The sequence below is a fragment of the Ptychodera flava genome, chromosome 10 (assembly GCF_041260155.1).
Source record: "Ptychodera flava strain L36383 chromosome 10, AS_Pfla_20210202, whole genome shotgun sequence".
NCBI classification, from domain to species: domain Eukaryota; kingdom Metazoa; phylum Hemichordata; class Enteropneusta; family Ptychoderidae; genus Ptychodera; species Ptychodera flava.
The window spans coordinates 8,877,732-8,894,375 of record NC_091937.1 but is presented as its reverse complement, the minus strand read 5'-3'; the positions used below and the strand labels follow the sequence as shown (position 1 = coordinate 8,894,375).

General features: G+C 40.9%; 1 protein-coding gene across 1 annotated transcript; it reads right to left on the bottom strand.

The window, feature by feature from the left end:
* Window positions 1-7,192: 7,192 nt before the first annotated feature.
* Window positions 7,193-11,621, bottom strand: LOC139141918 (uncharacterized). Its single transcript, XM_070711681.1, has 4 exons — window positions 11,008-11,621; window positions 9,646-9,965; window positions 8,691-8,930; window positions 7,193-7,537 (listed from the first exon to the last, which is right to left on the bottom strand). Exons 1-4 carry the CDS (start codon window positions 11,153-11,155, stop codon window positions 7,448-7,450), a joined length of 798 nt encoding a protein of 265 aa, XP_070567782.1. The 5' UTR covers window positions 11,156-11,621; the 3' UTR covers window positions 7,193-7,447.
* Window positions 11,622-16,644: the final 5,023 nt, after the last annotated feature.

The following is a 16,644-nucleotide window of genomic DNA, read 5'->3' as shown; positions in this document are numbered from 1 at the left end:
CGTTGTGTCAGAATCTCTGCTTCATGTAAACAGTCATGATTTGGTTTATTTTGTAAGGAGACCTCATCCCCTCTATTTTGAAGAGACTTATGAGGTCAAACCATAGACCCTCGAGAAAAACGTTTTTCTCGAGGGTCTATGGTCAAACTGAATATTTTTAGCCAAAGTACAAAGTTTCCCATTTTCCATTTATTGTCCAGTCAGTATCCATCGGAAAATCAGTGTGCCGCCGCCTTCCACGTCACCAAAGCTGTCCAATGTTGTATTCCCACAGACGGTGTGTATTGACGATTGGCCGGAGTGGCAGGTCCGTCGTTCGAGGGCGCTCCTACGCTCTCTCCCTTAATTTTTTGCTGCAGAACAGGAGAGTTCCTTGTCTCAGTTGTCTATGCTTTATCACGCAAAGTTAGAGTTGCTCCATGTCTGTTGGCATATAAATATCAAAACATAGTAAATTTAAGGAATGAACTTCAGCAGACTGTTGCTTAAGTGGTAAGGCTGTTGTGTGGGATGAATGCGATGGGCACTGCTTCCGGGAAAAGCCATGCGATTGGGGCCAGTCTACACGCAAGCCTTTTACATTGTCATAATTAGGAACGGGGGGGGGGGGGGGCGTGTCGCGCGACAGACCCTCAAGTCGACACCCTTCAGCTTCAGCATGCTCCTATATACCACTACGTTTGACTTTTTACAGTGTCGGCACGGTGATAGCACCCAAAGAAAAATTGATGTGCCTGGCTAACCCCAAAAGATGGAACCGTAAAGAAATGGTAGCAATGATGAAGTAGAAGTGATAGATTAGAAATGACCACGAAAGAAACTCAGGCAGTCACTCATTGACATTGACGCCTTTGAGGGCTAAAAATATTGACTTGTCATTCCAACGAATTTAGTTTGTGGAAATAATATTAGATATTTAAAATTGTGGTCAGGGTAACTGACTCTACCTAACAGTTAACTCCGAGCGACAGCAAACATCTGACACACCAGCGGTTTCAGTCGACGCTGTAGGCAGTTACTGTGCTTTGGGCAAAGACTACCGCATATCACGTCCATGTAGTCTGATGAAATTGGCGCATTTTGGAGCACAGGACGCTTATAGCCCCAGTAATGCTAACTTTCGATGATTTTTTCATTATTTTTATTTTATAAATCAATTGCAACTTCTTATTCTACTCCCCAAAGAATGTTGAAACACCCACTATTTAGCTTGTCAACTTAGCGTCTATATGTGTAAAATGCATGGTTATTGTTTACATTTGAATTCTAGTCCGGACCAGAAGTCAGTTTTCAACAATAACAATGCAGTTTACAACCATACGGCTGAGTTGACAAGCTGGATATTCTGTATATCAACATTCTTAGGGAAGAAGAACAAGGAATTATGGTTCACATTAAAAGTAAAAATGGTGAAATTATCATCAAATTTAGCAGCACTGGGTCTTTAAGCTTACTTCTTCAAGATAGCTGTGATTTTAATGGTTATCAAAGATTAAAAGTATAATAGAGTGTCAGTAGCTCGATATGTATTATGATTTTATAACAAAATTGCGCACCGATGTTTTCGAACATGAAAGCATCTAAATGTACCATGAAGCATGAAGCGGAAATGCTTGCATACTTTTTAACCGAGTCTCCTGCAGAGGTGCCTGGCGTTGTTGTAGCGCCACCAGTGCTCACGACGTGAAGAATTCTCGCTACCCTGAATGCTGGAGTATTTCAAACAACACGAGCCTCAAGGTATCTTCGTCTGGTGGATGCACATATTCTTCCAGGAAACAGTTTACGTGAGGTGCATTTACACTCAACATCTTTATCCGTGTCTTTGATCCCGGAAATTCCAATTTTGTCAAGGAACCCTCGGCCCCCACCGTCATCTGCACAGATCTGGTACGGTAGAAAAATTATGCTGTCCTTTGCGTCGCGCGTTACTAGGATACGTAGTACATACCACAGTGTGTAGGAGCGATACTATGGGTACCCAGGAGATTGAGGCAAAGGAGTTGTCTGGTTTTGTCACAAAACAAGAGCACGACGTCGACGCCGGATAGAAGCATTAGGGTATCGACGAAACTACAGAGCGGTTCTCAATAAGAGTGCCGATTTCAGCTCGCCGGATAATTGATATGCTATCCCGCGTATACTCACTGGTCTGTAATAGCGCACAGGTGAAATGTGTGCTTGACCCAGCATATGTTGCACAAGGATCACACTCAAACATAGACAACACTGCATATCTTGAAGCTGTCGGCTCTCTAGCCACTAGTCCTCTCTTTGTTCATGATCTGTCGTACAACCAACCACACAAAGTCTAGTTATTTATCCATTTTTCACGTGTTCAAAATGAAAAATACAGGAAGTGTTGCGATTGCGCATTGAAGTTTACGTGCCAAACGTTTACATTCGTTACTGAGCATTGCATGGCGTTCAAACTGAGTCGAGTGCCAGTAATTATCAAAGGGTTATTTCAGGAAGTGAAACATAGATAACGATTGCATGGCAGCTAGGTGCCCCGACAATTGACATGGCCATAGGTCAGTTGTAGCAGATTATCTGTCCAGACAAGTGCCTTTATAAATCATCACTGCTACATTCTGTCACGTAAAAATACAGAACGATTGAATTGTAAACTCACCATCAATACAATATAACGAACTCCCATTTGTTTTATGGCGTAAGGAGCCAAGGGGATGCCCGTCTTGCCGAACTAACCATCTTGCTTTAACTGAACATCCATTCAAATTCGAGAAATTGTAACCAGGGCTGGTTGTGCATTGCGATGTAATTTTCTAACCTATAAGTTACAAGGTAAAAATGAGGCTCATTGCAGCTATCCCCCTTTTCTCTCTTTCGACCACTAAGTTCAGTTTTCTCCTCTCCCCTCTCGACACCGGGAATTCCCCTCCTTTATGATCACCATTTATGTACACTCACCACCTCCATACAATAAAGAAGTCCCAATTACCCCCATTCTTTGCCCTCCCCATCGGGAAATCCCCGAAAACGCCCCAAATACTCCCCATACGCCCACTTGCCAGGAATCTCAACGGTCACCTATTTGCAATACGCTTTTCCCCTTCAATGAACAAACCTCTTGAAAACAACCCGTACTCTCTGTCTGTCCACCGGGCCTTTTTCTAGATGCCCGCTGAACAAGTGCGTGCGAATAAAATTTCTTAAATTTTCCGCCTCTCCCCAGGCCTGTCCGCCAATATGGCAAAAATACCAATGCCAACTCGACCGCCGAGAAATCACAAGGACTGGCGAGCACCTATTTTTAGAACGAAGAGCTTTGTCGACTGCCCCTGATTGCGTGGCAGTCTGCTCTGCTCACTATGCGTCGCGTCGGAAAACCGTGACATTCGGACATTTTTATTTATATTCACCCACTAACAGCTCCGTTCAACAACCATGTACACAAGGGGAAGGGAACTTGATAAATTGCGAAAAAATATAGACGTGAACGATTTCCTCGGAAAATTACAAAACGCGATGATAAGAACTATTTTAACAGATGTCACAGATTCATGAAAAGGGTAAAACAACTTCTTCTTGACAGATATGCAGGACTCATTTAAATTATTATTCAGAAAACAGCTTTATATGTCAATATTTGCAGTAGCAACCCTACAATGCAGAACATGCATAGTTGCAGTACCCGTGTCAAACAGAATACCGATGCACACATAAACCCCATCTCCCTATGTGAACAGTCAATTCAAAGGATGGGAAGACATTCACGAGCAAACTCTCCGATCCTAGTCAGTCAAACACCTTTCAACTCACAACCACGAAATTTAATCAATCTATAACCAGATGTGGGGATCGGTTCGCGCTTTTGAAAGACTAAAACTTTCAACTTTCCTCAAAAAACTTTCAATCACTCTCTTTCAAACTCAAGAATACAAATTGGTACTGGACAAATGAATTGCCAGCCGTTTACCGATATTTGAAATCAAAATGGCCGCCATCTATTAACTACCTCTATGGAAAAAAAATCGATTTTTACAAACATAAGACGGTGAAAATTTTATTTGTTCCTTGAGTTTCAAAATGAGTCAACATTCATACCATTGACCTTTCATCCCTGACTTCCTCTTTTACATACATTAATCATCAGTGAACGGTTAACCGATACATCAGAGTAGGATTGAAAATACATCTTTTATACTAAAATTTTATTCACAAAAATAATAAATATGACTGTGGATAATTTTGATACGACCAACCATGCCGTTATAGTTCGCTGCGACTTACGATGTATAGTTCTGATATCTTTCAGTGTGAAACTGACATCAAAGTGTTTTGACAGGAAAATGACTTACGATGTTACCGGTATGATAATCTTGATCGCTTTCTGTTCTATGTAGCTAGAAATAACGTTTCATTGGTGGGAATTTACGACAATACATAAAGAATTGTTAATTGGAATTTTTCGAGTTGAACTTATTAATATTGGCCCGTCACAAGAAGATTGAGGTTTTATCAGATAATAAGAACTGGAAATACAACATGTGATATTTTTGACTGCCCATCCTCGAGAAGTAGGAATTAATTGAACGGGCATCGCATGCCATTGCACAATTTACGGCCAAGGTCAGAGACTATTCTGGCAGATGTTCAACGAGCCCGGGGATTTTCATTGATAATCGAAGCAGAGTCGAGCTCCCTGCCTACCAAGATGGAAGTTTTCAGGCCTCTTTTCGATTTTGTTATGGTGTAATCACCGCAGACACTATTGAAATTACCTCGTTGTAGAATATAAACACTTGATGACGACATATTGTGACGTACATGGAGTGGCGTAGTTCATTGACCTACGTGGGTGACGCTGTGAGGGAGTGTCCAAATAAGGTAGTTTGCGCCTCGAAAATGAAAAACTCAAACTTTTACTCAAATTTTCCTCAATGAAACTATCAATCATTCTCCTTAAAAGTCAATAATACATTCAGTTTTCACCGTACAAACTTTGATACCAGAGAAACATATTTTTAATATTTACCGATATTTAAAATTCAAAATGTCACCTTTCCTGTGTTATCTCTAGGGGGATGAAATTCCCGATTTTCACGAAAACTTTATTTACTCCATAAGCTTCAAAGTGAGCCCCACAAGTGGTAGGCCAAAATAATACTGTAAAAGTTTGAGGGCCCGAGTGTCTGTCTTCGCTGCGCATTCTTCCATGACGAATGCGATGAAGAAAATCCCTAAACAACGAGAGTTATAATTGCTTAAAGTAATTCAATGGCCATGGAAACTTGAAGTCGGCGAGTTATGACGGTTCAAATGTTGATATGAAATTACACACAAAAAGCAACGACATGATGTTAAAATGAATATGATCAATATTGGGAAATAAAGAGTTCGATGTAGGAACAAATTTGAAAATAGCCTTCTGATGAATCACTGACATAGAATGGAAATCTATTTTTTTAACTATTAAACGTGAAAATTTTGATATATTTTTCCACCTGAAATGGAGAAATGGGTATTTGAATTGATGAATGTACGAAGGAAGTAGTGCAGGGAAATCGGAGTGTTACAAAGTAAATATGGGGCATGTATCATGGTGTAGGCGTTAATAACAAATATTTAGAGACAATCATTAAATTGGAAACCTGACGAATTAATGTTAGAACGATCGCAAAACAGATGTTGAACTACTATTATTGAATCAAAATGTAGTAACAAGGGTCAGGTCTGGATGTAACTATATAATCTCGGGCTCACACTACTAAATTTCCACCGAGCGACTTTTTGTATCCGACATCGATGGGTATTTCCCTAGCGGTTTTCAAGGGCCGGAACTTCAAACCACTACAGTCCCACTGCATTCTTTAGTTAAGTAGCACAGACGTTGTTTATCGTGCTACGTAATAACCTATATGTATTTAATATCTGCCTCTTGTACATAACGGAACGAAGTAAATACCGTTGCATGTAGGTGTGAGACTAGACACGGTGGTATTTTGTCCTGGTGATGCTGAGAGCTATCTTTGATGCACTTAGAAATGTTGAACAACTTCCTCATGTGCTTATAATGTATTGCATTCGATATTCTTAAACCTTGGCGTTATCTTATTCCACAGTGGCCTTTAATCATGAAACTACACGTGGCACAATAAATATGCAGTAGTATAAATGACTTCACAGTTGTATAATAATGATAACATCGCAGTTAAAAAGTCAGTTACTGTATTATATTTTGTATAGTTATATGTACGTTCCGTTACCATAATGCTAAATTTCACGCTTGACTTTGCCGGAAAACAATTTGCTAAAGGAATATGATGACATCACTGTGTTCGATAGTATCCGAGACAAATGAGAGTTTTCATCCTTATCTTCGTCAGTTAACGAATATTTTAAATTCCTTTTGTATAGAGATACAAATGAAGATCAGTAGCTGGAACTTTAGATGGTATTTTTGTCTGTTTGTTTGTTCTAGAATATAAGTACTTCTTCTTCCCCTATAGTGTGTTTCAATACACAGTCCTGGCATTGCCAACACATTATATTATATGCAACAACTTCTGAATAAAAACATCTGTTTCCAGCCATGACATATTGACCAAATGATTGTAGAATAGAACAGTAGTACAACAGAAAACTACTTAAAAAGTTACAGCTAATGGGAATAGCATCGAACACGTTATTTTTCTAAGTTTCTTTTCAAATTTCCTTTACTTGACTGTTTATGTGGTGTCTCATGTCGTGGTGTTGGCGGAATATGAGCCCTGAGGTCACATGGGAGGAAAGTAATGGAAAACTACAGTCACACACAAACACATGTAACTCTGAAATGTGACTCGCCTGAGAAAACAGGTATATATGTCTGATAACTAAGACTCCATTGCAGTGAATCCTGGGATACCTCTCCTCTGATGTCAACAATGACTGTAGTCTCAAAATCTAACTTGTCCGTCGGACAGGTAATCGACAGACCATAATTTCACCTGACCCACTACAAATTTATAAGCTGCCCCCGACAGGCAGTTATTTCACACTTTCCAGTTTAAAGATTGTGTACATCACGTTGTACATCCTTTCTCGTTCCTGCGAATGATATTACTAGTACTTCTGCCCCCGTGCACCCATTCACCAGGGTAAACCTTCATAGCCGTCGTAAAGATCCATTATCCATCACAATGATCCCCTACACAGGGAGAAAAAAGTCGAAACAGCCAACTAATTGAAATTGCAGAATTTTATTAACAATCTATAGAAGGAAAAGGGTACTTATATACAATAGGTTGGAAATTACACAGTACGCTGAACAACATCGCGAAAATTTTGTAGCAGCCGAAACTGGCGGTTACACGTGATCATTGAGAGATGTTAGATTTGTAAACTTGGATTTTCCGCGAGTTAAAGAAGACTGGAAACACAATGGCAGTGGTGAAATCTTTGAGAAAGACATGGTTCGCTGTAGTGCCGAGAAGTCGCTTCACCAACGACGTGTATTACCACTTGGTTTCTTCACTCTCACACGTTGCATGTGACACGCACAGGGGGCCATACAGCAGTGTTTGCATTTCTGTAAATGAGTGAAAAAATTAGAGAAACAAAGAGTCATTAATCAAGGTCAGCCAAACTTTTATGAACAAAACATTGGCCAAATTTCATCTGAACTTTGGAGTCTGTCTGCGTGTCACTGGTACCATTGTCAGCTCGCATGTTATCGCATGTGGTGAAATACCTGCAACACGAGACCCGTATAAGACGCAACCGACAGTTTCTCTCCACCCTTGCTGAATATTTTTAACACTAATCGAACAATCACTAATTGTTCAAGGGTCTCCGAGTAAGAGTGCTAGAAAATTGTCGATGATTAGGTCAAGAAAAAAGATTTGTTTCTGGTTCCTGACACCTGGAATAAGTGTTATGATTTCCTATTTCTCATTCAGTTTTTCCATGATCGCTCCAGTAGGATATCGTCGTGCCATCAAAGTTCTGTCTCCAACTACTTTCTCTCTTTTTTATTAAATAAGCATTTTTGGTATGGAATGAAAGAAGCTCCACAGTGAGTGACACTTCGTTCAGTTTGTGTCGTAGTCGTTATATACTGGGAATAAGAGAGCAAGGTTAATTGCTCATATCACAGAAGGAGAAAGGGACGTGAGGCGCACAGGTCGCAAAGTGTTGTTAGCATGATCAGACTCTTTCGCCTGATTTTTTTAGCTGCATTGGCGGTGATGAGGATATGCTAGGCTTGGTTTTATCACCGTCCCGTGGAGGGACGGTGGTTTTATCTTTGTTTGTCGGGTATTGGAATATCAACTCGGTAATGCTACTGTTCATACATTCCAAAAATGCTTTTGTTTTCTGAAAGCAAAAAAATCGTAAACTGAGGATTTGGAGGGCAGGGCCAACCGTCCACGTTTTATTCCCCGAACAGCTATTCAAATACAAAAAAATCACAAGAAACATCTATGAAAACTAACCATCGTGAAGTAAATTTGTCGTTCCTCAGTTTTTAAGACATAAATTTTGAAACTGTTGTTAACGTTTAGTAAACCTTTTACATCGATCCTTATTTTTCCAAGTAAACCCTTTGCGTCGACATTGCTGTGTGAACTCAACATAATGACTGAAGGCATTTGTGTCACCCCGACCGGTCACGATTAGAAAGTTTGAAAACATTGGGACAATACTATTGAAATCGAAACCGGGAACCGAATAAAACTTACGTTGCAGTGCCTTTGATTTCGTCCGACGCACCGACGACACTTGCTGCAATGGTTTCGCCGGCAACCGATACTCAGAGGTAACACGTTGTCGTCGCACCACGAGTACGCATACACATCATCACAGTGGTGGTTGGGGCAAGGGCGCTTGCCGGGGACGAGTTCAAAGATAAAAGCGCTGAGACCGCAGCAGCTCATCTGCAGATGAGTTCCAAGGACTCGGCGGAGCTGCTCGTCTGTAAGCTGAGAGATACGACAAAAATGATAAATTATTCAGGGTCGAGAGAACAACCGAAAAGCATTCTAAACTACTATACACAACATCTTTCATCTTCAGTAGAGGTCAGGCTTGTTGACAAGGCAAGTCGCTAATCAGCCAAGACCTCAAAGACGCTTGACAAGGCGCTATTGTCATGTTGACAGAGGCGGAGATCTTATGATCTCTCATTCAACAATAGTTTGCGGCAGCTACGATCCGCTAAATAAACTGACTACCCAGATAGAGTAGCCCGATCGCACAGTAACAGGTGTCACTTTTGATCAACTGAATCTCTCTTCCTTCTGAAATAGTGAAGCCGAGGAACCAACAAACTAGCGTGCCTGTTCCCACACCATGATCTTACATTATACTAAAGCAAATTTCTATCTCTGATGAGACGGACGAGAATAATTTTCTTAGAGTATGAATAAGTAGAGCAAACACAAATAACAAAAAAAGTTTGAAGGAAAGCACCCATGAGGTACATCAATGCTCTACCTAATGTGAGCAAAGTGAGCTATAAAGTTTGGAGTATCTATACGTTTATCCGAGTATCCCTTGACAGACAGTTAAGAGTGGAATAACATTGTTGAATGAAACCATGGAGGTGGATCGTCTATCTTTATGGTGAAACTGTTAATTTTATTTCTTGAAGCTGTTTGTTTTTTCCGACAACAAATACATAATTTGGTGACGTACCTTCGGCAGCGCCTCCATCAAACAGACGTCTCGTGTGCATTCGTCGACGTCCAGGCCATACTGTTCTAAGATTTGCAGCTTGTTAGACGGGTTGAAACAGATCTTGCATCTGCAGGCGTCGGTGCACGCTCCGTTCAACCGCACGCAGCGACAGTGGCTGGTTCGGCACATGTTCTTACACCCGCAGGGTTTCGCATCGTCGCTGCAAAAGCTGGAATTACTCCAGTCTGGGCTACAATCGCTGCTGCCGTCCGATGTCGCGGAAGTGCTGGTGACCCGCCTTCGTTTTGTCGACTTCACAGCCCGTGGAGACGCGTAATCTGCAGAAAAAATGAACACGGTAAAACTCGTGTATAAAATAAGTCCTAAAATAAGAATAAAATGCGCTTTATATCCGAACTAGCGTGAGTAGATTTCGATACAGCAACCCAGAGACACAGTGATATTTGTGTTGTAATGGAAGCCGAGTTCGGCCGTTCCATACATGAAGAAGAAACGGAGTATCTGTCAACAAGTGGGCATTAATGATAAATGATTTGAAAACATACACTGTTTAGGGCGATGTGTTGTTCTTGGTTTAGGGTCGAGCCGTCCAGGGTAAGAGGTCAAGTTGATGTAGGGTCGAGCATGAATGTAAAAAAGATATGGGTCGAGTCACCGTAGCTTGTAGTCGAGGGCGCATTGGAAATGCAAAAATGCATTGGAAATTTCCGATGCCTAGAAGGGCCCTCGTCGTGTATTGAAACACAGGCGACTGTGGGTCGAGTTCACTGGGGTCCAGTCCCCGGGGTCCAGGTTTATTTGGAGAGGCTATTTAATGTTCAAGAAATCGACCCACATGCCTCATATGAATACTGAACCTCAATTCGGATGGTTCTTGCAGGACGTAATCAGATACTGAGAGCCTGAGGAATGTTTCATCAAACTCGCATATCTGAATGTTACAAGAAGCAGACCATGTACATGTATTTCATAACGAGTCTATCGCTCACAATCGACAAACCAATGACAATTCTTAGTGAGTTTCCAGATCTTTCGAGTACCTCTAATCTCTCAAGATGACAAATTACGACATCAGTTGTACTGGCGGGGATTTCAAAAGTTGTGAAAACAAAGCTACTTATTGCTGTGGACAATTTTTGGTCCCACTTTGAAACTGACTGAGACTTGCAGTGCAGGGACAACATTTCTGACCAGGGCCGTGCGAGCATGGAGGTAGATGATGCGAGTTACTAATGGGCATGCCTTGACATTTTTGTCAGCTGACTGCTGCTCGAAGACATGGAGTCTAAATTGGCAACATGATGAAGTAGAGTAGAAATTTGAGCTTTAAAAAGGCTCCCATGAGTAGAACCAACTTACCCATGTCAAAGTAGCGGACTTCGGTGTCTTCAAAGTCATACGGATCGCAAGCTCTTTCCAACGGTGATGGAGAATTACCCAGATGGTTGGTGATTTCGCTGCAAGGCGTGCCATGAACTTGGGGAAACAAGAATTTGGAGTCAGCCATGATATCTTGCACGAAGAGACCTTTGCCAATTGTGTTGCCGCCTTCGATTTCGAAGTAAGGAGTTGAGACGCGTGATGGTAGCACCAGACGTAAGAGATGAAGTGAAGTCTATCAATATTATCTTTGAAAAAGCGCGCCAAAGTTTAAATCATAAATATGCATGAGGCGAAACCACTGTGGCGCGTCTTGAATCTGTTATCTGTGTTGATCTGTTGTCTTTTTTCAGTGTTGTCATCTTCAACAAGAGTATGCAGAGACATTGAGGACAGTTTCTATAATTCAAATTTTTGTGAACTCATCGTCATTTCGAAGCAGCTTTTACATTTAGACTGCGGATGTGCCGTTTCATCGCTCTTGACAAGCATGACTGGCCTCACCCATACAGAGTGGTTTCTTCCAAAGTTCCTCGATAAACACAAACATCTTGTGAGCGGTTTCTGGACAAAGATCAAAGGCAAGGCAGTACTGGAAAACGATTATCACTGGTCGACCAATCCATTACGTCAGTATACTACTGGCGATAGCTGATCAACAAGTCATGTCGGCAGGACAGTTGCGCCTGTCACTTCACGACTAGCTCATCAGTTGTTAACAGTGGCGGTTGTTGAAGCCCCCTGATATGTTTTCCTCGCTCAAAAAACTACACACCTTCATGCGACGAAAACGTAATATATGATAAAGCTAAGATTCGGAAAATGACACAAAGTGGCATTTGGTCACGATAACGGACCGTTATCAAACAGATTAAGTTATCGATCCCTAAATCTGTAAAAGGAAATTATTATATAAACCATATTACGTAAATAAGTGTACAATTGAGTTTTTTCCTCAAAAGAATTCCTTCTTCTGATAGTAGACAGAAGATAACAAGGTACCTTATCTTGCTTGCTAAGAAACTCTGATTAACTGACCAGGTGCCCCGTCAATGGTCTAACAACCATAGACAACCGCTTTTATGTCACAGAGGTTGGAATCTCTGCCTCCTTGCATACCATTTACCCATGGTACCAACATCAGCACGAGCTCCCATGGGCTGCCAAAGTGCACGGTCCCTCCGTCAACTTTTTATTTAGGTATCTATCACTGCTGAAGCAAGCCGAGTTAATCGTTTCACCGGCCCTGGCAGCACCAAATGATGGCCTCGAATTGGCCACGGTCCCTCTATCCAGGCACGGTAACCGTGATATCCACTTATGGAGGTGGATATAAGGACTGTGCCATGGTATAGGATTAGTGTAAGTTCAGTTACCACCTTCAATCACAGTCCCTCCACCACGAAGAGATAGAACGTCCATGGACGAGGCTCCTGTACCATCACTGCGCTTCTACCTCCATGACCTCCATGCTTGGATATTGCTTTCATAGTGACAACACTTACACTTACGCAAATGTTTTAAGGTACAATGCGCCTCGGGGACAGATATTCGGACTATCAAACTTTTACAATTTCTTTCTGATGTAGTACTTGTGAAAGCTCATTTTGAAGCTCTTGATGTAAGAAAACATTTCACCGGCTTAGTTTTTCGAAAATCGAAAATTTTATTTTTCTCCGTAGGATTTAAGGGACAAAGTCGGCCATTTTTCATACTACTTATATTGTTTGACATATTGAAAGATACTGAATGAATGTGTGACCATGCATATATTCGACCCCGGTTTCGGACATGATAAATAGCAGCCAGGGGTAGCAGCCATTTTGAATTTCATATATAGGTAAATCTTGGGTAATTTATTTCTCTAGTACCAGAACTTGCACGGTGACACCCCCCCCCCCCGGATTTTTATTTTTTTTTTATTCTTGATTTTGAAAGATAATGGTTGAAATATTCCCAGAATAAAGTTCAGCTCAACTAGCTGTCACGAGGACTTCGGAAAAAAGCTAGTGAATTATAGAATCCAGAATTCGAGATGTCGAAAAGTTTGTGACGCGAGTGATCGCACATAACCATGGAGGTATACCAGCGAGATATACGGTGTAGTAATTTGTCTTTACATTAACGGCTAGACTTGGTTCAAGCATCTCTACTACCTCCATGGTTCAAGTCGGTGAATTTCTACAAAAATAAAATCCTTTGAAACAGTTTCTCTCGTGTCTCTTCTATTTCATACACATATTTTTGAAATTGGGCAACCGAGGTCAGGTTACCTTGAGTCTGCGCAGTCGTCAGTTTCTGCTCGGGATTCTGGGAGAAACTCCCCTTTATCGAGTACACCTCACTCATCACGTTCACCCTACTCACACATTTCATATGAAAAGCAATACACAAATCATGCGGATATGGCGTTCACCAAACTCAGACAATCACAAATCACAGACTTGAACCAAGTCTAGTTAACGGCAATCCTCGATTTAATTGAAATCAATGGCATGTACCTTTTTATCAGCTATCGAAAAGCAAGTCAAATTTAAGCAGTGTTGTTTAGGATGTTGGAATTGCCTGATCATCAAATCCTGTCATTGACAAGCTCTTCAGCCTTCCAACTAGGTGATAATGTCGATACATATACCATAGGGAACAGATGAAAGGACTCTGGGGTGGGGAGGAGATTTTTTTGTGCAACGGTTTACCTTATTTTATTTTATTAATTTTGACTGTGATATTTCAAATAAAGAGTTCAACTCCACACCGTCTGACTGCTTTATACATTACCAACAAGTCCTTATCTCCTCTCCAACTTGTGTATACACCACTGTAATTGCTCCGAAAACATTGCCAACTGCCAATCCGCTGTTCATATCAGCGGATTAAGTGATTGAGTCAACACTACAGCCGTCACACACGTAGTTATTTTAATGCGTGTGGGACGGCTGTGGTGTTGACTCAATCACTTAATCCGCTGATACCGACAGCGGATTAGCAAGTTGGCAATGTTTTCGGAGCAATTACAGTAGTGTATACACAAGTTGGAGAGGAGATAAGGACTTGTCGGTAATATATAAAGCTGTCAGACGGTGTGGAGTTGAAATCTTTATTTGAAATATTACAGTCAAAATTAATAAAATTACTTGTAGCAATAAAGAAAACAGTCAGACGGTGTGGAGTTGAACTCTTTATTTGAAATATCACAGTCAAAATTAATAAAATCAAATAAGGTAAACCATTGCACAAAACCCTCCCTCCCCACCCCAGGGGACTGATTTCTTTCCCCTATGCATATACCTGCTAAACTGTTGCTCTGCGGCGTGAAGACAAAGAAACTTTGGCTTTTTTTCGGAATCGAAGTCTTTGCATTTCTAAGAAGAGATAAACACACTTTTTTTGAATCAAAGTCACTTGCTATTCCAAGGAAAGAACACAGTTACCTTTCGGCTGCATCGTCATTCTAAAATTATCACAATATTTGACGTAACAAATCGTTTGACATTACGGAATGAGTGTCTCCACGGACGACTCAGGCAATGGGATCCCAAGTTTGACACTCATCCACTGACGTTCTCATTCACATTACACATCCGACATAATTCTTCTTACACAATATTAACGCTCTGACGTAACAATGCCTTCCATGTGTAAACATTGCAATGTCTTTTAAATCTAAACCAGCTTTGACACATTTTCTAACATTTTGCAAGCATTTTTCTACCGACTACAACCACACAGGCTACACGTATATAAAACTCAGATTTCCAAATTCCATGTAGAGTACATTACTGAGAAAATTTTGGCTCTGAATGGATTTCACTTCTCAAAAATCACATCGCCGTATCATACCATACGCTGTATTCGCAAGTGTACTGCCTTACATATTAATATACTTTAACGAGGAAATTAATAAGAAAGTTGTACTTGTTGTATAGAATTCAAACAAAATTCCTTAAAATACCATCAAAATTACACCTACTGTCCCTTTAGCTTACAACTTGAACATTCCCGTCAAACTAACATTTTGACTTTCTTAAGTTTGATGTGAACGGAGGGTCGCACATTATTTGCAGTAAGTTGGTAAGCTTAGTGCAGCGCCATTTGTAAAACTGAGAAGATACAGTATGTCATTGTAAACTTCTAGTACAAATCAATGTCTCGTTCACACAAGTGAGTTTGATAAAGTTAATCTAAAACAGTCTGGAACGAGACAGCAGACACATTTTAGGAGACTAGCTATTTGACATAATTCTGATCACACTTGTTAGATTAGCCCTTATTCGTTGTCAACACTTCTCTTTCTGAAGTTTGCGAAACCACAGGCAATGGCGTTTCTTTAGCGTAAGGTGTCAAAAAGCAATGCTGAGAAAATGCTAATTAAAGTAGCTAATATGCCCCGCGAATAGTTTATCAGAATAGTTTTCTAGGTTGCTACTTGTGTGGACTCAATTAAAGGTTGTTGAGCAGAGCGAATGAGGTGTCTACTGTATTTTGGAGGGGGGGGAGTCGAAAATTCATTTTGCATTTTCATCAATATGAATATCAAATAGAGGTAAATTCATACATTGGTCCCTAATTCCAAAGTTTCGCACGGTTACCCTTGACTTTATAAAAGTTTCTATGATGAGTTTTGTAACGAAACCCGATTTATTTCGAGGCGAGTGGACAATTATCAACTGTAACTGTTGATGTGGTTGCCATCGGTTTTTTCGTTAAAGTATGCCTTTACTATTCTGACATATATTTTAAACAAAAACGAAATCTTTGGGAGGATAAGCGACACTTATTCACAACTTCCCTCCCCTGCTACAATTGGAAACAGTTCTCTCATTCCGTCCGTGTTCCCTTCTCCGGGAACCACGCACCGCAGTCCCTCTACCATATACAAAAACTGCAAGCTGCCCTCTCTTCGTCAAATGACTATCCTTGCTCATGGGAAACCGCCGAAAATAACATTCTCCCGCTTGCTTCCCCTGCTCGCTGAACAAATTGAAGAATATTTCCTCGTTGTCAATGATAAAAACTTTCCTCCCCTATCCGTTCTCCGTCTACTGGTACGAAAGAAAAAAGGCCCTCCCACTTATCAAAAAGCTTGCAAAATTTCCTGTTTACCAACAACATGTAATATCCCCGCCCCCACAATTAGGAAAAAAATCGCCCGCCCGCCCGTTCTCGAAGCTTGTAAAATGACCCTCTCGCCCAAAAGATATGGCTTACGTTCAGCCTAATTAGAGGGTCTCCCCCCGGTAATGTATGGGATTTAACGGACACCTTGTTTAATTTTAACGCCCCCTCCCCAATATTGATAGTTTAAAGGCAAGGGGAGCCTATAAATACCCCCTATCTCCCTGGGCATTCATAATCCAATATAAGTGGCGTATGGTAACAGCGTCAACGAATGCTCCCGAAAATCTGGAGCTTTCAACAACCATGGTGTACATTAAAGCACTGTTCCAACATATTACGTTTTGTGAATACTTGTTGCATCAACTTGTTGGTGAAATTCTTTCATTTTTTCCATTTTAAGTTGATTTTTAATGCCAAAACTGCTTCGATGTTGTGTTCAAAGCGTCTACAGAACAATAGATGAAAGCATTCAAACAGCTGCCAATCACGAGGGGACGC